At 40.1% G+C, this 25,384-nt stretch overlaps 1 protein-coding gene across 1 annotated transcript in view; it reads right to left on the reverse strand.

Moving 5' to 3' along the window:
• LOC122797239 (growth hormone-releasing hormone receptor-like) overlaps nt 1-25,384 on the reverse strand; it is a 549,995-nt gene that overhangs the window by 165,033 nt on the left and 359,578 nt on the right. The window contains exon 6 of the mRNA XM_044066087.1: nt 24,510-24,663. Coding sequence (XP_043922022.1) covers nt 24,510-24,663 — 154 coding nt within the window. The remainder of the gene's footprint in view (nt 1-24,509; nt 24,664-25,384) is intronic.

Here is a 25,384-nt window from a genome sequence, read left to right on the forward strand (position 1 = left end):
GGCTCCTGATAAGCAGCTAACAGTAACCTTCTCCTTGTCCAGCCTAGTGAGTGAGGCATCAGTGAGCCTGACTTTTGAGTCACCTATTACTAGTGTGTTAGGTATGTTATTTCACCTTAAGGGCTGTGATTGTGCGATACATTGATTTTGTGTTTTATGTGTTGTCTGGTTTGTGACAGGAGGTGCAGGTTTTGTGGGTGTCTGCTTTGGAGCTCTCTGATGCTTTTGCAGGTATTTATTTAGAGCCTCCGAGTATGATTTTGTGTATTTATGTCTATTTTTTGCCAGTGCTGGTTTAGTAGGTCTATGTGAGGCTGGAGGTGTGGTGCAAGTGTTAACCTTCTCCTCATAACTGTCTGTTCCAGTCTTGGGTGGAGAGACCTTAGCCTCCAATTTGGCTGTATAATTGCATCTCTTGCATATGTTAGCATTTTGTGGTAGGAGGAGAGGGCTGTCTGTGTACATGAGGCAGTTGTAACATTGCCTCGGGATACTCAGATTCACCAGCTGGACTGGAGAGTACACCTGAAGTTGACCTTTGGTCATGCCTGAATAGTAGGGTGAGCTGCTTAGTCGCTTGGTTGGTGAGGGGTGGATAAAGAGCCTTGCCCTGCTGGGCAGTCAAGTGTCAGGGTATATTAGTGGTTGCTATTAGGTCTGAGCAAGTGCTGGACTGTATGCTTTTTGAGTGCTTAGGTTGAGAGTTAGACTAGTTTCAAGTGAAAAACTGAAGAGGAGACTTAGTGGAGCCGGGAATAATTTAACCCTAGCTAATCGGTGCTGCCCGGCGCACTAAAGTGTGCAAACACGGTTTTTAAACTAATAACTTCTGGGCTGGAATCACTCCTCCAGGGACAGATGGCTGCTCAAAGTTCCCCTCTCTCACAGGTGAACAGAGAAACTTCCCTCTATCCAAGTAAGGTATGGGCAACTCAGAAACTTGTAACACAGCCCTGAATTCAGCACCAGTTTAACAAAAATCTGTATTTTTTAATATGTTTTAAAAGTTAATATTAAAAATTAATAAAACAAAGCCTTTTTTAATATACTGATAATGGAAATGTAGTCATTCAGGCCTGGGGTTTACAAATATTTCATCTCAGCTGCCGTATTAGCTCCTTACATTCCAAGAAATTATGTAAATTCCCACCTTTTCCAGAAAACTATACCTTACCAATTACGAAATAAATAAATAAACAAATAATGTCTGTTCAAGGCATTTATGGATATATTTCTCTTAATATCATCAATATGTTCCCTTATCCTGTATTGCAACCTTCTATTGTTTTATAAACATAGAATATGTCCAGCTTTCCAGAATCTTCCCTGTCATTATTTAAAAAAGGATTTAATTTTATTCCAGACCTGAAAATGGACATTGTTAAAATATTAATTCAATGGCACATCTTCTCAAAGTGTAATTCACATTAGCATGGATTCTTAACAGGTCTATATCAATTGATTGAAGGTTCATTTCCACAAACCTTCATTCATCGAACCATCTACAGCGAACGCTCACTTCCATAAATGTTCAGTTCAACAAATGCCTTTCCCAGGGAAAGTAATGAGTTGTCCAGCATTCTGACCATCACACAAAGCACAATATTTCAACCGCCCGAACTATATATACCAAGTCCAAGATTGCACTACAGTGGGGAAAAGGACAAATTTGGATGCTGGGCAACTCGTTACTTTTCCAGAGAAAGTCATTCATTGAACTGAACATTCGCAGAAGCGAACGTTTGCTGTATATGATTCGATGACTGAAGGTTCACTGAAACGAACCTTTGATGAAGTAATATAGACCCATTCTTAACACTTCATTGACTGTTCAGTACAACTAACGAGGCACACTTGCAAGACATTAACTAACCACAAATCCTGATCCACACTCCTATATGCCTCAGCATTGGCAATTCATCATGTAGGAACAAGCACTGTGTTTATCTTCACAGCATGCAACACAGATTGAGTGATTCAGAAATGATAATGAGCTGAGAGCTAATTAACATATTCCACATGCCCCAGTGGGTTTAATCTACACTTTATAAGCAGAATGTGAGGCTATGGAACTTCCATCATACTAGAGAAGACTGCCTTGGTTTCCCAAGGGCTTCTGAAAAAAATACTGAGATCAGGTTCAAATAGGTCTACATACAGTAATGTTTAAAATCTTTCAAGGTATGTATTTTTCCTTGCAACTCCTGATTTTTGTACGTTGATAAATATTTGCACTAATTCTCGTGTATATGTATTGTTCTTGAATAAATTCTATTCAAGTCAAATGAAATGTATTTCTTGGAGGAAAGGGCAATGCGCACATTCTTGTGTTAGTAGTTCTTTGTTGTTATTGTAACATCCTTAGAAGTTAAGAAAGGCCCTGACTTGAATGCCTTATGCAGGTTTTTGTTACAGTATCCACAGTTTCTCTGCTCATGATGTTTTCTCTGCTTAGCTGTTGTATATTATTGCATTTGCTATCATTTGTCATCTTATGTAGCTTATCTTTTTTATTTGAGTGGGGATAAATGCATATTGGAATTACAATGCTTGCAATGTTGTTTAGACTGTGGTTTCTACAATGCTAATCATTGACTGCATAATGATATGTGTTGTTCCATACTTATAATAGCCTATACCAGACACAGGTGTGTTAATGTTTTTCACCAATATATATTTTTTCTTCCATCTTAAAAGGCATATGGCTCCAAAATCCAAAAATAAGATAAAGTGGTCCTCATGGAAGCCTCCCTTGTCAAATGCTGAGAATGAGGTCATTATGCAGGTCCTCCATCTCCATGGTGGACATCTTGATGCACATTCTGTCAAAAAGCCCTTCCATGACTGTATCTGGTGGTAGATGGTTGATGATGTCAGAGTTGTTGGTGGGCAGGGCCTGGGTGTACCATATAGTCCAACACAGAGACACTGACATGATTAAAATGGCTACTGTTTAGAGCAAAGACTGTGACACATTGGCAAAAGGCTACTGGTGATGGGCCATGTACCAAACCACCACTTACTGGGATGGGGTTCCTGTCAAACATTAGGAATCCAGGCAGCTCAGAAGAGCTTTGCAGTGTGGTGCCATTTGTTGGGGCAGCAGTGGATCACACACCAGTCGTGCCATTTGTTGGGGCAGCAGTGGATCACACACTAGTGGTGCCATTTGTTGTGGCAGCAGTGGATCACACACACTAGTGGTGCCATTTGTTGGGGCAGTAGTGGATCACACACTAGTGGTGCCATTTGTTGGGGCAGCAGTTGATCACACACTAGTGGTGCCATTTATTGGGGTAGCAGTGGATCACACACCAGTGGTGCCATTTGTTGGGGCAGCAGTGGATCACACACCAGTGGTGCCATTTGTCAGGGCAGCAGTGAACATTTGTTGGGGCAGCAGGGGATCACACACCAAGGACATTTCCACTATTGATGCCCACTTATGCCATTTAGATATTTATTACATCCATCTTTACAAGTGGTAACTTGTATGCCTATAATACCTCTATCAACTAGAGTGTATAGGTACATCTGTCATAATGATACAATGGCCACCTGCATGTGGTATGGACACACATGTGTATTAGTTACTTGTATTACTCTAGCTAGGATTATACCATTTTCATGCATGGTTGAGTTATTTTGGCCTAGTAATCATATTATGATATGTTTATTTTTCTTTATTTTTTTTTTTGTTTGGTGTATTTACAAGTGAAACATTGTTTAGTACCTTCCTATGTCTGCTGTTGGAGGAATGGTATCGTCTGATAATGATGGCAGTGTTGAACTGGCATGGTCTGGGGTTGTAGGGTGTAGGTTAGACAAGGGAACTGTGGCTTCCACATCCCATCCCCACTGTATGGACACAGTCAGTATGCCTATACATACCCTTGACAAAAAAACATGGGAGACCGTACAGATTTATGGGAACATGGTTGATGAGGGTGCTGCAGTTACCCCAGCTGCAGACTTGGATGAATTTTTCCCTAGCCATCTTAAGGATCAGGCAGGTATATAGGGGTGCTGGAAGAGGTGCTCAGAAAAGGTATGCTTACTGCCCTTCCCTGATCCCCTAATGTTGGTGTGTCAGTAGCTGCCACTCAAAGTATGTTCAGGGCTGTTGTGGAAGCACAGATGAATTTCACAAGTGTCTCACAGGGGATAGATAGACTACTGCATGTTGTGTTTCCAGACATATGAGATTGCATGAACCATGTGTGCGACAGTATAAATGATGCACTGAATCATGCAATGTCTGTTCTGGGTCATCTGTTAAAGAGGCATCTCCCACGAGGCCGGGTCTGCTAGTATATTATCAAATGTCAGCTAACGTGTCCATGGATGTGCCAGATCCCACTCCCACAATGTTAGTATTTCCACTGCTACATCAGTGATGGATGTGTCCACACCCAGACGTAGTCATCCACGGCATCATGGCTGTGGACATAGTCAGAATGACAGCTCACCCTGTAGACATCATTCACATTCAGGTGGCACCTTGACTTCTAGCCAGGATAGTGGAACTAACAATGCAACTCCTAAAAAGGGTGGTTCACATTGTCAGGGCCATCCATGATGAACTTGATCCTCTACTATGCACAGCTCACACACATCCAGGATGCCAGGGCATAGTGCTGGCCCAAATGCTGTGGGTGTGTCCACACCCACATACAGTACACCTCACATTGACCATGACATCTCATACATGTATACACACTTCAAAATGGGCTTCTTCATGTCTGGAGATACTGGTTCTGAGAGTTTATCATTGCTATTACCTCATCTATCCCACTCATGCTCAGTTCCTCTGTGCAAGACTTGCCCTCCTGTAACCCCTCACACACACACACACACACACACACACACACACACACACACACACACACACACACACACAAACATGCATGCTATGCAAATGATGATGACTGTGCCCTGCCCTTTGTACACTCTTTGACTTAGGTTTGCCCATGTCTGATGTATACAGTGGCCAGCTAATGCTTCTTTAGTCAAAGGTATTGTTTTCATTTGGATAAGTATTAATTTGTATTTTGTGTAGTATGTTTACCTTCTGTAGTGGCAGTACTAATAATAACAATAGCTGTAGTAGTAACAGTACTGATAGTAGTAGTAGTAGTAACAATAGCATTAGTACTAATTGAAGTAGTCATAGTAGTAGCAGTAACAATAGTAGTAGTACTGGTACTGGTAGTAACAATAGTAGTAGTAATAGTATTACTAGTAGTAGTAACAATAGTGGTACTACTAGTAGTAGTTGCAGTAACAATAGTATTGGTAATAGTAGTAATACAAGTAGTAATAGTAGCAATAGTAGTAGTACCAGTACTACTAGTAGTAGTAGCAGTTGTGAAGGTTAGCTTGTTGAAATGCTTGTGCAGATGATGCTGGGGATGTCCTGCCCTCTGGAGGGGTGTCTCACTTGGGATATTTATGTGTGATGCACATGGTGAGCCATCAATGCAAAATTTAGACAAAAATGCTTCTGTTTACTGTACAACAGCAAGTTATTATTTGTGCCCTAATTTATTTGCTTATGGTCTATATTTATCCTGCTGGATAGATACCTTATTTATCCACCTGTGCAGGTGATGCTTTCATTGCTCTGCCCCTTGCAGTGTTTGACATGGATCTGCTTATGCCTAATATACAGGGTGGCCATGAAATATATAGAAAGCAAGAGCATGTTGTGTTTGAATGCATTATCATTGCTGTTTGCATTTACTGGATATATCACTTATTTTGTGTGTATAGGTAGCATTGATTTTTTTACTTACTGCTTAGTTTTCTTTATGTTTTGTACTATTTCTTCATTACAGGTTTATCACTCACCTTTGATCCTGTTCCTGAGAATGTCCTAGCCTGGGGTTGTCTATGTATTTTGCTTACATTACCTGCTCCTAAGAACATCCTAACCTGATGATGCCTATGTCCGATGCTCACATTAGCCAGCCAGTGCATGGATAAGTAAAGTCTGGTTTGCTTGTATGCATCAATGTTAGTGTTTATATCTGCTCAGTTCTTATGTAGAGTAAGTGGTGAGTGTATGTGCAATTTACTGTCTGTTAGCTAGTGCCGTGGCATATTGTGCCCGCCAGTGTCTGCCATAATCATCCCCTGCGGCTGGCCCCTCATCTGCATCAAGTGCTGCTGCTGCCTGTGGTGCTGGGAACTGCAGTCCCTGTACTGGGGTACCCTGCTGCCACTGGTTCCTTAAGTATACTGCTATGTAAAATGGCACAAATAGGCATTATTGTAGCAGAGGTGCCAGGGTCATATTGCTAGGCACTTTGAGATGTATCTGGGCAGCAGAACCATAACTTGAGAAGACCAAATACATGCTCTATGGTATTTCTAGTTCTGACATGTAGTATTGTAAGCTCACTCAGTGGGGATGTGTGGATTTCCCATAAGAGCCATGAGCAAAGGTTCTAGGGCATAATCTGCACCCCACATTAGATCTCCGTGTGGGAATCCATGCCTTGCAAACATTATGTACATGTCACATGTGTGCCATATGTGGGACTCATGCAAACTGTCTGGGTGACCTGTACATGCATTATAGATGATTCCTTGTGCATTAGAGACCATCTGACAGTTGAGAAGTTATAACCCTTTCTTTTCACATACGTCCTTCCCAGTTCACCACGTGGGGCTTTTATTTCAATATGGGTGCAGTCAATGGCCCCCACTAACTCAGGGAAATGAACTATGGTATACAGATTTTGCATGGTGCTGGCTCTCTCACCTGCAGTATATGCTCTCCCATATGTTGAAGCATTGCATTGAGAAACTGGTGGAGTATTCTTGAGGCAGAGGTCTGTAAAACACCCACTATGTCATCTGTAGATTTCTGAAAAGTCCCTCTAGCTATAATATACACAATGTTTGGCAGTAGCAACAACAACACCTTCTATGAGATCTTATTGCAAATACAGCTGTAATGGAGGCCCATGGGATATACGCAAATGATATCGGTACTCTCCAAACTCTGGACCCTACCCAGTTCAGGTTTGTAAAAGGCAGATCATGTCTCCTAAACCTGATAGACTTCTTTGAGGCAGTCACCAAAGCCATAGATGAGGGTAAGGTGGTTCACACAGCCTATCTAGATCTCGCCAAGACTTTCAACACCATCCCCCACTCTGGAATTATAGACAAACTCACTAAACTAGGTATAAATCCCTATATCACAAGATGGGTTGCCAACTGGCTCACTGACAGAACCCACAGTGTGAAAGTAGCAGACTCTAAATCCAACTTCAGACCAGTGACAAGTGGAGTACCACAGGGTTCAGTCCTAGGTCCTCTCCTGTTTGGTATCTACTTCTCTGAAGTACAGGCAAACACAGAAGGTCTTTGGCTAACAAAGTTTGCAGATGACTGCAAACTAGGAGCCAAAATCAAAAACTAATGATGTGGACATCCTACAAAAGGGCCTCACTGAGACAGATGCCTGGTGTCAAAGCCATGGCCTCAAGCTCAATGCCAAAAAGTGCATTGTCATCCCTTTTGGTATAAACTCTGTACCCATGAACTACCACATAGGCTGTAGTCTACTTAACACCGAAAGTGTGATAAGAGACCTTGGGACACAGGTGGACAATAGTCTCTCCTTTGATAATCACATCACCACAGTAGTCAGGAAATCCTTCTATGTGGCACACCTCATCACAAAACATTTCTCGTCGAGGAAAAAAGAGGTCATTGTTCCCCTCTACTCATCACATATTAGACCCATTATAGAGTACAATGCCCCTTTTGGTATGTACCTCACAAGACATCTACAACAACTGGAAAGGCCACAGAAATACTTCACAAAGAGGATTACCAGCCTCAAACAGATGCCCTACGCAGACCTTCTCAAAAAACTCCAGCTTTACTCTGTCGCATATCGCCTACTCAGAGGCGATCTCTACCTAACATACAAAGATATGTCAAACCCAGAGCTGTTGGACATGCTCCATGTAAAGAAATCCCAATCCCTCACTGCTACATGTTCTAGGGACCTAAACCTTGTCACCGCAATAAACAGAACATGCTGGAGGGATAGATTCCTGTCCCAGAGACTTCCCATGCTCTGAAACAAACTACCTGCCTATATCAAACAAAGCTCCTCATTAGCACTCTTCAAGAAAAATCTTGATGATTGGATGGGAGATAGGAAATTCACCCCGAGGATCACTTCTGTAGCTCTGCTTGACAGGGACACAGGAAAATAATTTTCTTGGGTGTCAAAAGCCAGGGTACCATTTGGCTAGGCTTATATAGGCTCTAGGGCCAATAGCCTAGTACCTATCTATGAACCTATGACCCCTTAAGGATACCAGTGTTTCAGCTACATGACTTATAAATGTCAATGACGCTTCTACTTTTTAAGTCTTTATTGTTACACTCAGACCAATAAAGTCAAACCCCACTAGCTGTGGTCATGTATGATTCAGCCTTTTTACTGACCTCATCAGCACAGCATAAGCAGATAGTTTTCCTATACTTCAGAAACACAGGGTCTTTAAACCATTACAGGAGGTCTAAGGTGTCCCACAATGAAAACTCTGGCTTGGCTATTTTTTTCTTGCAGATTTTACTGAATGGTTTGTCTTAGTGACCATTTTACCCTTTGATTTGGATGTTAGTTTGGATATTTTGCAGGCACCTTAATGTTTATGGGCATCGGCTGGGTTTTAACATAAATAAAATGTTAGTAAAGTATTCTGAGTGTTATGCAGAAGACACTTCCATGGATTCAGAAATTATGCATCTGTAATTGTGGCCAAGCCAACATTGTTTGCACTGCATGCACAAAGAGCCTCAGTGCATATTACCTACCTATATTACCTCTGCATGCAGCCAAGCCATTGTGTGTGATGAGCAGCTCCTCATTGCAGCTGCAGCACAGATCCAAGGCCATATCATGTTACATCATCACATGGCTGTATAGCGGAGGGGCTAAGCCAAAAGCCATCTCCACATGACATAAGAGAATAATACTGGCAGGAGATACTTCTGTGCTTGTAGCCAGTGATGATATGAGTTTTAACAATTACAAAACTGGACATGTACATAATAAACATGCTGACCACACAATAAATACATCCATCACAGGAGATAGACAATGGACAGATACATCCATTGTATATTGTATAATACCAGCAAACTACTATTACTTACGGGTATTAAATATGTGGACTTTACTGGGATGACAGGTAAAGTACCATGACAACAGAACTTTTTCTGGGGTGGGCCAGTTCAGTGACTGAACCTCCAGCTATCCTAACAATCTCAGTGAACATAGACTTAACATCAACTTAACATCACGGCCCACATTTCCACCTGTAGAGCAGAAGGCATGCAGAAGTACATTACTAACACTGCACAGTCATATTACTGTCCCTAAGCTATGCCATTACTTACAGATTTGGTACTGCTGTATCAAAGTTATACAGACTTAGTTTTAATGGTTACAACTCTCTCAGGCATTCCAGTTTGCCCCTTGGTATGTCCCTATTCCTTTCAAGCCCTGCAGGAGCTACCAACATACACAGGACATGATGAGAAACTGGATGGTGGCATGCAGAGGCAGGTTCATTTCTTAAGCCATAAGATGGTACACTTACAGTACGGAGATGATGACTGAATCTTAACGTCAGCCTCCCATTGGCCAAGCAGGCTTGCATCAGCTCAAGTCACTGTAGTGGAAACTGCACTGGTGAGCCTGTGAAGGATGCCAGTACCATAGGTGACAGCTTTGGCCAAACTGTTCTAGGCATTTGTGAGCCTACGGCTGTAACACTATGGCTGTAACACTTATGGAGAATGTCTAGAAAAATCTTGGACTCCTCCTCACACCACCCCTGCACTTTAAAAGGAGCACTACCTGTCCCTTCTCCAACAATGATTGTCCCACCTTCGAAGATCTCAGGAAAAATGGCAGGGAACTGATGCCCAAACCACTTATCATGTGTCACAGCCTCTGCACAATGGCAGGCACTGATGGGCCACTCATTTGTGCAATGGATGGCAAAATAATAAAATATTAGTGATGTATTATTATGCTTCTAATCTCACTTGAAGTTGTGAAACATGGTAGCCCTCCATCCCTCTGTTTGTTGCCAAGAATACCTGCTCAAGAGTGACTTCATCTTCAGGTGGTTAAAAATGGGATAATAATTATTGCAGTCCTAATCTATTATGTGTACCTTGAGTGCATATTCTAAAGCTCGAACTTTCAAAACTTCAAACGTCCAAGACCAGAAAATCAAAGTTTTATAACTTCAAAAATAAAATAAAAAATAAAAACACATTTTTTTTACATTTTTGCAGAGGGGCAAGCCCCCTTGCACCCTCCCATGTGGGGAGATGTGCCCCCCCACACCCCCTGCTAAAAAAATATACAAACCCTGAGATAACACTACAATAAAGAAAACTGAAAATATCCCGTTCCATGCTATACAGCGATCTCCATTCAAAACGTTCAAAGTTTCAAAACTTCGATCTTCTGGTCTTGGCCATTTGAAGTTCGAAGTTTTTTTAAACTTTGAGCTTCTGAAGGGGATATATATATATATATATATATATATATATATATATATATATATATATATATATATATATATGCACATATGCACACAGACACACACACACACACACACAGACACAGAAATATATATATATGGGATCACTACAGAATACCGAATGGTCAAAATCCTGATGCTGAAAACACAGAGACCAGATGACCTAAACCCCGCATTACCAAAAGACCAGAAGCGCAAAATGCAAAATCCCGATGTTAAGGGCTTTTGCATTAGCGCTTCTGGTGTTGCGGTTCAGGTAAGTATGTGTGCGTAAGTGTGTTTGTAAGGGGTGTAGTGTTTGTAAGTGTGTGTTCTGACTGTGGTGTGTGTGTGTGTGAGGGACTGCAATGTGTGGGTGTGAGTTTGCCTTGTGTGCCTGTTTGTACGATCTCGGAGTTAGAATAATAAAGTGGGGGGTTGTGGGGGGTGAGGGGGGTGCAGCCTATGTCTAGTGTGGGATGCATTGTTTGGTTGTGGGAGGAAGGTGTGTGTGTGTGTGTGTGTGTGTGTGTGTGTGTGTGTGTGTGTGTGTGTGTGTGTGTGTGTGTGTGTGTGTGTGTGTGCTGTTCGGTTGTGTAAGTTTTGCGATTTTGAATTTTGCGGTTTTAAATATTCAGTATTTTGGGGTTTCGGGCATGTGGTCTCGATGTTTTAAGCGTCGGAATTTTGGGCATTCGGTATTTAGTAGTGATTCCATATATATATATATATATATATATATATATATATATATATATATATATATACACATAACACACACACACACACACACACACACACACACACACACACACCAAAGACACACAAAATAACAGAATTCTACCTTCCATTGCAACTATGGAATGCAGAAGGAAGCAGAGACTAGTCATATCATGCAAAGTCTATTCACAAGGCATTTCAGCTAGACCTGAACCATGGCACCCGACAATGTAAGACAGAAATGATAACTACTGTCTCATTGAACAAAACTATTTGCATAGCACCCAAAAAACTATTTGCATGAAAAATGCGGTACTACATACAGGTCATACCCTGCAATGGGTTAGAAGAGTTCATAAAGCTTATAAAAATAATTATAAAAATACCCTTACTTACATTTTCTCTGCACCTTTGTTTAGTAATTCAGTCATAATCTAGTTGAAATAGCATTTAAGCAGCATAAACCTGTGGGAGTATTGAAAATTAAGTGGGAAAGCATGTGGGAATACATTTTTGATAGGCTTTTTATTCATTCAGTACCTTTGTTACTTTATAACGTAATAACAAACATAAATATATTTTGATAAATGTTTCTGATTTTAAAGAAATACAGAAACAATACAAAAATTAAAAATAACTACTGATTGCAAATAAATATCAGAAAGTCATGTAAAAATATATGTGTATACAAGTATAACTGTATATTTGATTATTTGTTTTAGAGTACTTCTATAACATAACTATCACATTATATCTAAGTAAATTGCTAAGTTCAGTGCAAAACATGATATGTTATAAATTATAACAGAATGACATTAAACATGGAACCAGACGACATCCCAGGCTGAAGATATTGGCAACCTTCAAATACTAGACCTCCATGCAGTTTTGGTGGGACCACTCTTGTTTGTCATCTACATCTCTGAAGAACAGGCCAACACTAAGGGACTCTGGCTAACAAACTTCGCAGATGACTGCAAACAGGGAGCCATTATTGAATCCCCAAATGATGTGGATATTCTACAAAAGGGCCTTACAGAAACAGATGCTTGGTGCTAGAGCCATGGGCTCAAGCTCAGTGCCAAGAAGTGTATAGTTATCCCCTTTGGGAAAAAAACATATACCCATGAATTACCACATAGGTGACAGTACACTAAACCCTAAAAGTGTGATAAGAGACTTAGGGACGCAGGTAGACAGTGGTCTCACCTTTGATAACCACATCGCCACAACAGTCAGGAAATCCTTCTATGTGGCACACCTTATCACTAAGAGCTTTTCATCCAGAAAAAAGGAGGTTATTGTCCCACTGTACTCATCCCTCATTCGACCATTATAGAATACAATGCCCCATTTGGTATGTATCTCTCAAGACATCTGTAATAACTGGAAAGGCCGCAAAAATACCTCATCAAAAGAGTCACAGGCCTAAAGCAGATGCCTAATGCTGACAGTCTAAAAAACTCCACCTATACTCTGTCGCAGATCGTCTACTCAGAGGTGATCTCTGCTTAACATACAAGGCCATGTCAAACCCAGAGATGTTGGACATGCTACACTTAAAGAAATCCCAGTCCCTCAGAGACACATGCTCCAGGGATCTAAACCTTGTCATCACAATGAACAAAACATGCTGGAGGGATAGGTTCCTGACCCAGAGACTCCCCAGACTCTGGAATAGACTGCCCATACATGTCAAGCAGAGTGCCTCTTTGGCCCTCTTCATAAGGAACCTTGATGATTGGATGGGAGATAGGAAATTACCCCCAGGGATCACATCAGTCGCCCTACTAGACAGGACTCCAGGGAAGTAAATACTGTAGGAAGAAATAGCCAGGGAATTGTTATGGCTTGGCTTGTATAGGCCCTAGGGCCGATAGCCTAGTACCAACCTATGAACCTATGAACTGCTTAAATAGCTGATGTCATTCTAGGGGGATCCAGAATGTGTCAACATTGGATGTGATGTCTGACAGTCCAGCTTGCTTTTCTAAGGATGGTCTGCACCTTGCTTTTCAAGGCATTCACTTATTAGGAAAAGACTGCAGCTTCATTATAATCAAACCTTTTTTTTCCCCATTTTCTACATGGGGTTGGGGTGTCATATCAACTGTTGCCATCTGTTGATTCAGTGTCACTCTCCTACCTTCTTCAACATTCATGCCTAACTGTTGCAGGTTTTCACTCACACAGTCCATCCATCTGTTTGATAGATGCCCTCATTTCCTCTTGCCTACTTCCTGTCTGTCTCAAATCTTCTTCACCAGATAGTCTTCTTTCCTGCACAAGTGCCAAAAATACTGTAGTCTGTTCTTTTTGACCTTCTCTGCTATTGAAGTTAGTGGGACTTCTGCCCTGATGTCCTGATTTCTTCATCTGTTCCACAGTTTACATCCTACCACCCATCTCAGGCACTTCATCTCTATCACCTCTAGCTTTCTCAACTGCTCTGTCTGCACTGACCTAATTGCTGTACCATACACTAGTACCTATCACCCCAATGTTTTCAAAACATTGTTTTGTGCACCTTACTTTTCAGCTTCTTTGCCATTCTTTTGTCAGACACTGCTCATGACACTCTATGCCAGTTGGCTTCAGCCCTTCTGATTCTAGCTTTGACTTCCTCATTTCAGATAATTGAAGCTGTTGTCCTGTTCCACTATTTTCTTTTATATCTCAATTAGCAGCTTCTTCTGATTTCGCCCTTTTACTGCTGTTACAGCTGTCTTAGCAGTACTCAGTTTCATTCTGTGTGCCTTCCGTTATGCATTCCATTCACCAATCATTTGATGTTTATGTTCACAGCTTTCATGTAGTGCTACATTGTCTGCATCCAGTAGCTTTGTGATCTGTCCCTCACAACTTGTTTGCTAATGTAGTCCATCACCCGTATGAACAGCAGAGGGCTCAGAACTGATCCCTGATGCACATCCACTCCCACTGGGAATCCCTCTATGAGTCTGAACACTGTCTGTATTTGTGTCATTAGGTCCTTGTACATAATCATCACTAATTCTACCAACACTTCCAGGAGTTTGAACCATCACAGGACTGACCAAATCAGCTATTGTGGGACCTCATCATATGCTTTCTCCAAGTCTAGGAATGCCTGGGTGAACTCTTTCCTTTTCTCTAGCTTCTTTTCAACTATCTGTCTCAGTGCAAACCTCAGGTCAGTTGTGTTGCATCCTGATCTGAATCTGGACTGCTCATTTCCCATTTCATTTTCAACTACTCTGCATATTTGTTTATCAGCCACTCTCTCCAGAACTTGTATGCAGTGTGACAGGAGTTTGATACCTCCATATTGCCCACAGTTGTGAATGTCCCCAGCTTCATTTTCTTTAGTGCTGTTCTTACTTCTTCTAGTGTGGACGTCTCATTTTCTTTTATGCTGTGTCTGGGGCAGTACAACTTCTGTTTTTTTTTTTTTCATTCAGAAACTTCTGGAAGTTCTCCTATTTGGCTTTGATATGCTGTGGACTGGTGAGTAGGTTGTTGCAGGCATCCCATATGAAGGAAGTCTAACGACTATTTTCTTTATTTTTCTGTCTTTGCCTTGCAACCTGAGTTTTTTGTGCCATCTAATGTGTCACTTTCTAGAAGCTGGATGGAAGAGCGTCTCTGATGCCATTTTCTTTGCTATTACAAATGCTCGTTTAGCCTCTTTGTTTGCCAGCCAGTATCCCTTCTTTGCCTGGTCCGTCTTTTCTATCTCGCACTTTTTTCTTGCACTCCTTTCTTTCTTTTTATGACATCTTGGACTTCTGCATTCCACAACCAGTTTTGTTTATGTACCTTATTGTCATATACCTGGCTTGGCCACACATCTCTTCCGTAGTCCTCACATATGCTGTTTTGAGATACCACCATTCTTCTTCAACTCCACCTATTTCCTCTTGTTTCTGAGGTAGTAGAGCCTTGAATAATTTATTTTTATTTATTTATTTGACGTGTTTACTGGGATAGTCCAACTGGGTAGAGGAGAACCCATTTTCAGCAGAGGCCCGGGGAGAAAAGCTCCAAATTCAGACATAGAAGTAGAAACATAGCACACATATATTGCATGGTAAAGAAAATAGGTGTTTCAAATTCCTGTGACACAAAATAAGCCAATATCACATCACTTCAATAACAAACACAGACATACAGTTCCACAGTGTGAGATAAAAACAGGCAGATATCACATAAGTTTAACAAGAACAGTGAGTAATTAACAAGTAAAACAGTATAATATATGAATTTTTGACTGGAAATAATGAGCCAGATTACATAAACTAGTGATTGTTACTAGAGCAGGGAGAAGTCTAAGAAAAGGTGATAGGAGAGACTTGCTTTTTAAGATGAGCAGTTTTTGTTAGTATTGCTTAAGGTGAGTTCTTCAGATTTACTAGAAGAGGATTAAGTTGTGGAGTAAACGGAGCATAAAAGATATACTAAAAGGTGACATTAGCCCTGAGCAGTGCAGGTGCACAGCCATGCATTATTTACATGTTGTTTTAATGACGTTTTGAAGACTGCTAGGCTGGGAATTGATCTAGTAGCTAGGGGGAGAGTGTTCCAAACCTTTGTGACAGAGTAAGAGTAGAGACACTGTCCTGGTTTTATTGAGGGGTTGCAGATGGTTAGAAGTTTTTGTCCACAGACCATAGAATTATGTTTGGTGGTAGAGTTTGACTAAGTTGCTCAGAGAAGGGCAGGCTGAGGGTTTCTAGATTAAGTTGTATACAACTACTAGTTGGATACAGTGGAGGTGGTTAGGGAGTTAAGGCCATGCAGTGGTGTACAGTGATGTGTGTGGAATTTGGAGTTAGTGGCAAACTTTGCCACTTTGTTGTACACTGTTCTATTCTGAATCTAATGAAGATCTGTAAGTTGGTAAGAATGGTGGTACCATATAGTTGGGAGGGGAGCAGGAAGGTTTTAGCTAGACTGACTTTAGTTGAAGTACTTAGGAAGTGTTTATATCTATAGAGAATTCCTAATTTCTGGTGAGTTTTCTTAATATTTTCCTGGATGTGGAGGTCAAATTTCAGTTGATTATCAATAATGACTCCAAGCAGTTTGGTGTGCTGGACTATTTCAATAATTGTATTGTCTGTTGAATTTATCTTGAATTGATTAGAAGTGTGTTTTTTGGGTGGAAGAGAAGTTTTTTTTTTTTTTTTTTTTTTTTTTTTTTTTTTTTTTTAAGGATTAAGGAATAGTTGAGTGTTAGTAAGCCATGTTTTGATGGCAGTAAAAGTCTTTTGTGTGTTGGAGAGTAGTTGAAGAAGTGTGCAAGAGGTGCAGGTAATAGTGGAATCATCTGTATATTGTATTAGAGTTCCAGGGGATGAGGAACTGTGTAGGTTATTTGTAAATATATTAAACAGTAGACAGCCAAGGATGGAGTCTTGTGGGACTCCTGTAAGGTTATGGAGAAAGGGGGAGAGTTCATTTAACCATTTTACGGCTTCTTTCCAGTCATGTAGGTAACTATGAAACCACTGTATTGTGGAATGGGAAAAGCTTATGTTGGAGTGTCTGTCCAGACGTACGGAGTGAGAAACAGCATCAAAAGCTTTAGAGAGGAGAAGAAATACTGCAGATAAATAGTTTCTTCTTTCTCTAGCCATATTCAGCATGTCAGTAAAGGATAGTAGAGCTGTGGATGTGCTGTGGTCTGGACAGAGACCATGCTGAGTCGGTGTATGTAGGTTATTTTGCAGTAGGTATTGCATTAGCTGTTGGTGGATCCATCTGTCTAGAATTTTGGAAATGGCAGATACAATTGATATGGGATGGAAACTGGCAAGTTCTGTGGAATTTCCTCCTTTATAGATGGTGATGATATGAGACATTTTCCATATGCTAGGAACTAGTGATTCTGATATAGATTTATTGATTAGGATACAGACTGGGTATGCAATGGAGTCAGCAGCTAGTTTAAGGTATTGGGGTGGAAGGCTATCGGCTGAGGTGGAGCAGGGTTTTAGTTTTTGCAATAGTCTTTTTATGATAGTTGTACGTATGGGTTGAAATAAGAAAGTGGTTAAGTTATGAGTGTGGTGTTTATGGCTGTTATAGTGGAGAGGATCAGCGCTAGATGAAGAGATATTATTGATGGTGGGAATGGACGTAGAGGGGGAGGGTCTGGTGTTGGAGGTGTTTGACAGTAGGTTGGCTATAGATTTTATAAAGTGTTTGTTGAATTCTTCAGTGACTTGGGATGGAGGGGCATCTGGTGTTGGACAATGTTCTTTGTTCAAATCTGGGTTAAGTAAAGTTGATATAGAAGACCAGGAATTTCTGGGGTTGATTTTAAGTTCAAGTTGAAGGTGGGAGTAGTATGATTGCTTATCTTTGTTCACTACTTTTTTTACATTGTTGCGGAGTTGTCTGAAGCAAATGACATTTGTATTCCTTTTATTTTGCTTCCAGATATCCCAGGCTATGTCCCTTTGTTTCATAATGTTTTTGCATGTTTTGGTTAACCATGGAGCTGTATTCATTGTAATTCTTTTAGTGCGTACAGGGGCTAGAGTATCGAGTATACGTAGAAAAGTGGTATTGAAATTTAGCCCTGCTTCATTGAGAGGAAGACGTTTTAGGGGTGTCCAATTTATTTTCATAAGTAGAACATTGAGTTTGTCTTGGCTAAAATCTGTTAGGTTTCGGACAAATTGTCGATTGTGTTTTTTAGGTTGGTGTGTGTTAGTTCTAATGCCAAATCCAGGGAGATGGTCACTGAGGGGATTAGAAAGGGAGCCTGCAGAGGAAAAATTGGTTGAATGTAATACATGGATCCAGTCTAGTGTAAATTGCTAAGTAAAGTCTTTATTGTACCTAGTGGGTCTTTTGATGAGTTGCGAAAATCCATAGAGTTTGATCCTATTTGGGGGCAATAATTTGTCAATCTATGTTTACATCTCCCAGGATGATAGTCTCATGTTTGATTGTTTTGGAGGTCCAGGATAGTATATTTTCAAGGGCATGTATATTTTGTTGTGTAGGAATATATACTACTATGGTGCAGATTCATTTGGTTCTGTTAAGGTTTAAGAAGGGTATGAGCATTTCAGCATGAGAGAAATTAGGGATTTTGTTATTGTAAGATGTTATGCTAAATGTATTAGGATAAAGCAGGGCTACCCCACCACCTTTCTTTTGACATCTGTCTTATAGCTATGGCAAAATTGGATGGTGTTACTTCAGAGCCTTTTATGTTAGGGTTTGACCAGGATTCTATTAAGGCTAGTATGTGCGGGTTGTTTTGGTCTATCCAGGCATGTAGTGGGGATATTTTGTTGCATTGACTTCTGAGGTTAACCATTGTCATATTTAGGTTCTTAGGACATATTCTGGTGTTATGGTTAGTTGAATGCCATGGGTTAGGATGAATGTCTCCACTTTGTAGTACTACAGAGATTAGATATGAGTATAGTGTATTTTGTTTTTACATCAGGTGAATAAAAGAAGGATAAGGTAGGGTTTGCTATTTTTTGTGCTAAAAAGTTTGGGAGTTGAGAGATAGGGAAGGGTATAGAGAAATAATTGAGGGAGATGTTTGAAAAATTACATTGTTTAGATTGGTGAAAGGTGGTAGAGGTTTTTGATGTGTAATAATGTACAGGCGCTTGAGACAAACAGTGTCGTAGCAACTGTAAGGATTATTAACAGAGTGGTTAAATAGGATACAAGAAACATTGCTAGTTATGATGGTAGGTTTGAGAAGGATAATAGGTGTGTAGAGATGGAAATGTGTAGTTTAAGAAGGAACAGAATAGCTGGAGAGGAGGGTGTAGTGTTGCTAAAGGCTATAGTATTTTAAGGGCAAGCATTCTGGAGGCTGGGTGGAGGAATGGAAGTAATTAATGGGTTATCTGATTGGTGTTTTGAGAAAGTGGGCAGTGTCCTTAAAATATAAAAGTATGAGTAGTGGGGGTGGTTGGGAACTGGGAGGGTGGAATGGAACGAGCCAACCCACGATAGAGAGGTGTGCAGCCAAAAAAAAAACAATCTGTAGAGAACTAAATAGGTAAATCTTGAATACATAAAGCCAAAAACCTAGAGTTTCAAAAGAGTGACAGTCCCAGAATGGGTGCTACGGTTAAACCAGAGATTATAGAGATTTGATATAGCTAAAGTAGTGCTAAAAGTAACAAACATTAAAATCACTGGAAAGTCTATCAGTGTAAAGTCAGCACTGGGGGGAATACTAGAGTTATTCACCAAATGTTACGGGTAGAGCCAAGAGGGATTTTCCTAGCACTTCTAATTGTGTAAATGGGGGGGGGTCTTCTAGCTGCATGTGAGCTACGAACCAGGTCAGTGCAAACAAATTATGTTAGTAGTTCTTAACAGGAAAAACACTACTTTAGACTACTTACTTTTTAGAGTCCATAAGGCACAAAACAACTACTAAAGAATAAGTCTAGTATGCCTAGCTTCTGTTCTGCCTGAAATGCTCTGATGCCTTTTTGAAATAAGTAGTAACACCTAATCATCTTGTCTCATTTTCTGAGAGGTCAAGCTGAGGATTTGGAAAGCCACACCATGAAGTGGATAAAATTGTTTCAAATCCATTCTTGTTGCATGGGTTTGGGTTTATATGTGAAGTTTTTTAAACCATGAATAATTCCTTGAACTCCTTTACTTTCTTTTCAGTCAACTTCCAGGTCTTTGGCCTGATCTATGTTAACCTTAGAGTCTTCTCTGACCACTACTGAAGATGAATGTAGGAACCAGTAGTTTATGCAGTGGGTTGAATTTCACTGGGCTTGATTTTGCAGTTGCTGATTCTACCCCAATGCCCTTTCTGTCCTTGGAGGAAGTTTAACTGAATTGCATGCTGGCCACTCTTGCATCTGATCTTTTGACTGTTGTTCTTGCTAAATTATGTGTTGGCCAACATCAAACTCTTTTCTAGACTGAAATCTAGAATGATCTCTTTTATTACTGTTGGCCCAGTCAAGTTGACCCATTTTTCATATCCTATTCTGTCTTTCCCTGTATGTGCATTTAAGCCCAGCATAATCAAAACAAACTCATGTTGATCTGTTTTATCTAGTAGTACCTGCTTCTGCTATCTGAATGCACTCTTTTCCTCACTATCACAGCCTTGCTGTGGGGCATAGACTGAGATTATGAATACTGCCCTATCATTATACTGGAGTCTGATTGCCACAAGTATGTCATTAACTATGATTTCATCCCTCACTGCCTTCTGAAGCCACTCCCTTACCATAATTCCATCTCCTTTTCTAGTCTGTCCTCCCTTGAGTAGTAGACCCAAGCCAAGTGGCTTTGCTGCACTGCCCTTCTGTCTTACCGCATGGATACACAGGATGTCCAGCCTACTCCTTATCATCATGTAACCCTTCCAATCAGCATCCTGTCAGGGAACCTAAGTCCTAAGTTCATGTTTGGCAGATTGATTGGGTTTACTTCCAGCTCTTGCTCACCACAGCTATCCCAGGTAACCCAAGCTGGGCGACTAGACATCAACCAGCCAGTAGCTTATTGACCCAGGGCTGCTGAGCTTTTATGGTGGGCACACACTGGCAAGTAGGAGCTCATAGACCCCCTCCCACCATTAGTATAGGTCCCTGACATAGGATGTAGTGGGTCAGTTACTCCACCCACTTTTCCCAGACAAATACCAATGATCATTTTTTGTCAACATTAATCAATGTGCCCAGATCACCTAGAGCCACTAGTGCCTTTTTTATGCAGATTCCAGGTGAAGGACATTCCAACAAAACTAGCGTATTACTCCCAGAATCAAATCACGTTAAGGTGGCTATCCTTAATACCAGAAGGCTAAACAATAAATTCCTGATCCTGAGATATGCCTGCATTTAGAAACTGTCCATGTCTGTATAGTTAAGAAAACTTGCTTTGCGTGTAAAGAGAGCACTCCTTCTATACCAGGGTTTTGCCCTTTTTGTGTCTTTATGCCTTCAAGCCCAATGGCAGCTGTGGTAAAGTCTCCATATTTGTCATGGAATACATTACCTCCAGGCGGATCCTAGGGACTCACAAACTGAACTTATTGAATGACAGATCAATCTAGGTAGGATTAATTATCAAGTAATATCTTGCTACAGAATGCCTTCTTTGTCATCAGATGACCACATAAGATTCCTCATTGTTCTAAATAATCTCCCTTCTAGCAAAACCTCCCTTATTTTGGGTGAATTTAACTACCCTACAATAAACTGGGACACCTACATCTCCAATGTAGGATATGCCTAAACATTCCTAGACGTGACACACAAAACTTCCCTTAAGCAGCTGGTGAATCAGCCTACTAGAAGGCATAACATTCATGTCCTGATTTTTAGAAATATAGTTGTTGTTGCAGTGGTGCTACTCTCCTGGCATCTCCTTCTCCTCTGAAGTTTAACCATAAGCATGTAGCCTTTTCCTTTAAACTCCCCAAATCTCCTACAGCAAATGCCACTGAATTTAAGAACTACAGACATGCCAATCTCAACCTATCATGTGACAAAATATTGAAATTCACTTAAGACTGCACCTCCTCAGATCTCAAAAAAGTAGCAAGCTAAACTATGAAAGTCTGCTCCCATTTAGAAAAATGTATAGTAGTCCACTGTCATTGAATAAAGTATACAACAAAATTAAAAATACCCCCTAAGTTACTTAGCAGATCAAAAATCCATTTTCTCAAGGATAACATCAAAACATTACAATTAATAAATGATTAAATAAATAAACAGAAGAACACTATCAGGCCCATACCTCTCAATCTGGAGACATGAAAAGTAGGTACAAAGGTCCTTGAAAACTAATTAGCATAAAATCTGAATACCAATTAGTATGCAACTCTTCCCACTTCCAGTAGGAATACAAGACTCTACTCAGAGACACGTTTAAAAATAGGGTGACAAAATGGTGGAAAAATATAAGCAAATTATCAAGATGACAGCGTAAAATCTGTAGAGGTTAATGCATTGTATTGCAAAATTGTAACACACATGGTCATTTATTTTGCTTCTGAAAAGGGGAAATGTAAAATGTGTGCACTCTTTCCTTTAATAATTTATGCTTCTAGTATGTTCATAATATTGTATGATTTTCTGTGTACTAGACAGCTTCAAAAATCATATGTAATGGAAGGGGGTGGGGTCAGAAAATTGGGTGATGGGGTAAATCAAGCCTGGAAATAGGGACATACCTTCAAAAATAGGTATATCATCTGCAGGGATAAATCAGATCTAAAAATGGGAACATTCTTCCAAAATAATGACAGTTGTGAGGACTGATCAGGCCCACTAAAGGACGCCATGAACTTATTTTGGTTCCAGAAGCCAATGCTAAGTATAAATTCTTCTCTAGTTATGTTAGAAAACTAAAAAAATAATACCTTACATTACTGAGAACTTACTCATAACCAGGCCTCCTATTCTGACCCAACTGATATTACAATGCAGTTTCAAACGTATTTACTGCCAACTTCACCACTGAGATTTCTAGTTAAAGCCCTGAAATATCAGAATCTCTTTCTTCCACAATTATCTCTAAAGATCATTTAGTGAAAGTGCTAGCCAAGACCAAAAATACTTCCTTCCTGGGACCTGAGGATATACCTGGTTGCTTAATTAATGCATTAAATATGCCCTTGTATACTTACTCCTCAAACAGTTTAAGTTTGGCTACAGTTTTTCTTCCAATGGTGATATCCCTCCATAACAGTGACCTTACAAATGATTTGGGTAACTACAGACTCATCATCCTTACACACTTCATATGCAAAGCCATGGTACATGTATTACTGTCCTCAAACTGTGGTATCAATAATCCTATTAGAATTTCTTTGAAATGGTTGCAGAGGCTGTAGATGGTGACCACACAGTGCCTGTGGTGTTTCTTGATCTGGCCAAGGCCTTTGATACCATTCCACATGTTGGCCTCATACAAAAGCTAAATGCTTCAAAAATGAACTCATATGTGGTAAAATGGATAGCAAACTGGCTAAAAGACAAAACCCACAGTGTGTGAGTTGCTGGTGTCTCATTAGAAAGCATGAACGTGACCAGCAGTGTCCCTTTCTGGTCAGTGCTGGGACCTTTTCTTTTGTGGTATTTACTTCTCAGATCTCCAAGCAGAAAGCCAAGACCTCTGACTGGCATAGTTTGCAGACGACTGCAAACTGGGGTTGTTGTTAAGTCACTCTATAAACGTTCAAACTTTCCAGAATGAGGACTTCCTAGTAAACTCTTGGTATACTAAAATGGTCTCAAACTAAATTCAAAAGTGTGCAGTGTCATCACTTTTTGTAGACGACCCTTTCCCCTCATCATACAATAACACCTCTTCAAAATGAAAACGCAGTAGGGACTTAGGAATTTGGGTTGATAGTCCCATCCTTTTTGTACATCATTTAACAATGGTTTTCACAAAGTGTCTTTATTTTGCCCAGCTAATTGCCAAAGGAATATCATCAATTTCTAAAGAGGTAATAACTCCCTTATTCTCAGCACTGATTAAACCAATTATTGATTACAATGCCCCTTTAAGATGCATTACATTAAGCACAACAAACAATTAGAAAGACCCGACAAGTTCTTAATAAAAAAGATCACAGGCTTAAAGTTCTTGATCTGTAAAGGGAGGCTGGAAGCTGTATTATTTATTTAATCTCTCATAGACTTTTGAGGAGAGATTTCTGCCTCACTTACCATGTCATTAGAGAACTGATTGCCCTGGACTTCTTGTTTTTCGACAAGTATAATAACTCCACCAATACTAGAACTACAGACCTAATTTTTCATCACCAGATAAATAAAATATGATGGATGGACAGGTTTATAGCTCAGCTCTTCCCAAACTTCAAGAACAAACGTCCTCTCCATGTTAAGCAATATGACTCACTATCTTCCTTTAAACACAAACTAGATAACTGGATGAGTATCCACAAATTTTCTCCAGGATTGACCAGCATGGCTGTCCCAGAGAAAGGAGGTGCTCCCTGAGTAGGGTACTGTCAAGGCACGAACGGTCATGAGACCCAGTGACCTTGGAATATCTATGAAACTACCGGTTTCATTATTTTCTTACATTATGCTCTGCTGCTGAATATGTTGGCATTAAGTAATGGATAAAATACATTCTACTCATTTTTAAGTTCCTTTTCACCCTCTTTAATTCAAATGTTAGCACTTCTTTACAGGAATTATGCATTGTACATTGAAGTAAATTCTCGGTACGTACCCCAGCCAAGAAGAACAAACCACCAGAAATATTTTTTCCCATGTGGAAATGATGCCATCAAAAGTGAATTCAGATAAAGAGCTTCCACCAGTAGCCAAAAGAAATTGGTCATTACACAATAGTGGCAAAATGTTATTGATGCCTTGCATGATGCCTGAAATAAAAATGTCATAATTATAATCTGAGGATTGACTTTCAGAAATCCAAATAACAAACATATTTTCTAATAATCATGTTGTTTTGGTAGACAAGGCAGTCCAGAATGTTCCCCTGCAAATACAGCAGTGCACAGCTTAAAGAGACAGTGATCCAAACAAAATAGCCAGCACCAAGATGTATAAAAGTGTAACTTTTATTATAAAGTTATCACAAACAGACCGGTTTCGGCATTAGTTTCAAGCCTTCCTCAGTGTAACCATAGAAATAACAAGACACTCCTTATATACACACCCATATAGAAAGAAAATCATTGGTTGTTTGCAACAATTCATTTAATCCTGGAGGAATTAGACCCCCCCAACTTAATTATCCATCTTTTTTCTTTATTGTTCAATATGTTGTGCCAGCCACTCTTATTTTTCTGTCTCCCTTAATAATGTCAATGACCGTAAATCTGAAAGTTGCAGAGGTATGTTTGGCAACATGCTTATATAATGCATTTGTCTGCTTTTTAAGTGTGATGTCACTCATGTGTTTACTAATCCTAAATTTAACTGGCCTAGATGTTTGGCCCACATAGAAAGCCGAGCATGTACAAGTGGCAAGGTATATAATCCAATCTGATGAGCAGTTGGCAAAAAATTTTATATCATATACTTGACTGGTATTGCGGCTGCTAAAAGTTTTTGTTTGGTTAAACCTGTTGCAATGAACAC

Source organism: Protopterus annectens, chromosome 3.part0, assembly GCF_019279795.1.
Source record: "Protopterus annectens isolate FY-2018-M chromosome 3.part0, PAN1.0, whole genome shotgun sequence".
NCBI classification, from domain to species: domain Eukaryota; kingdom Metazoa; phylum Chordata; order Ceratodontiformes; family Protopteridae; genus Protopterus; species Protopterus annectens.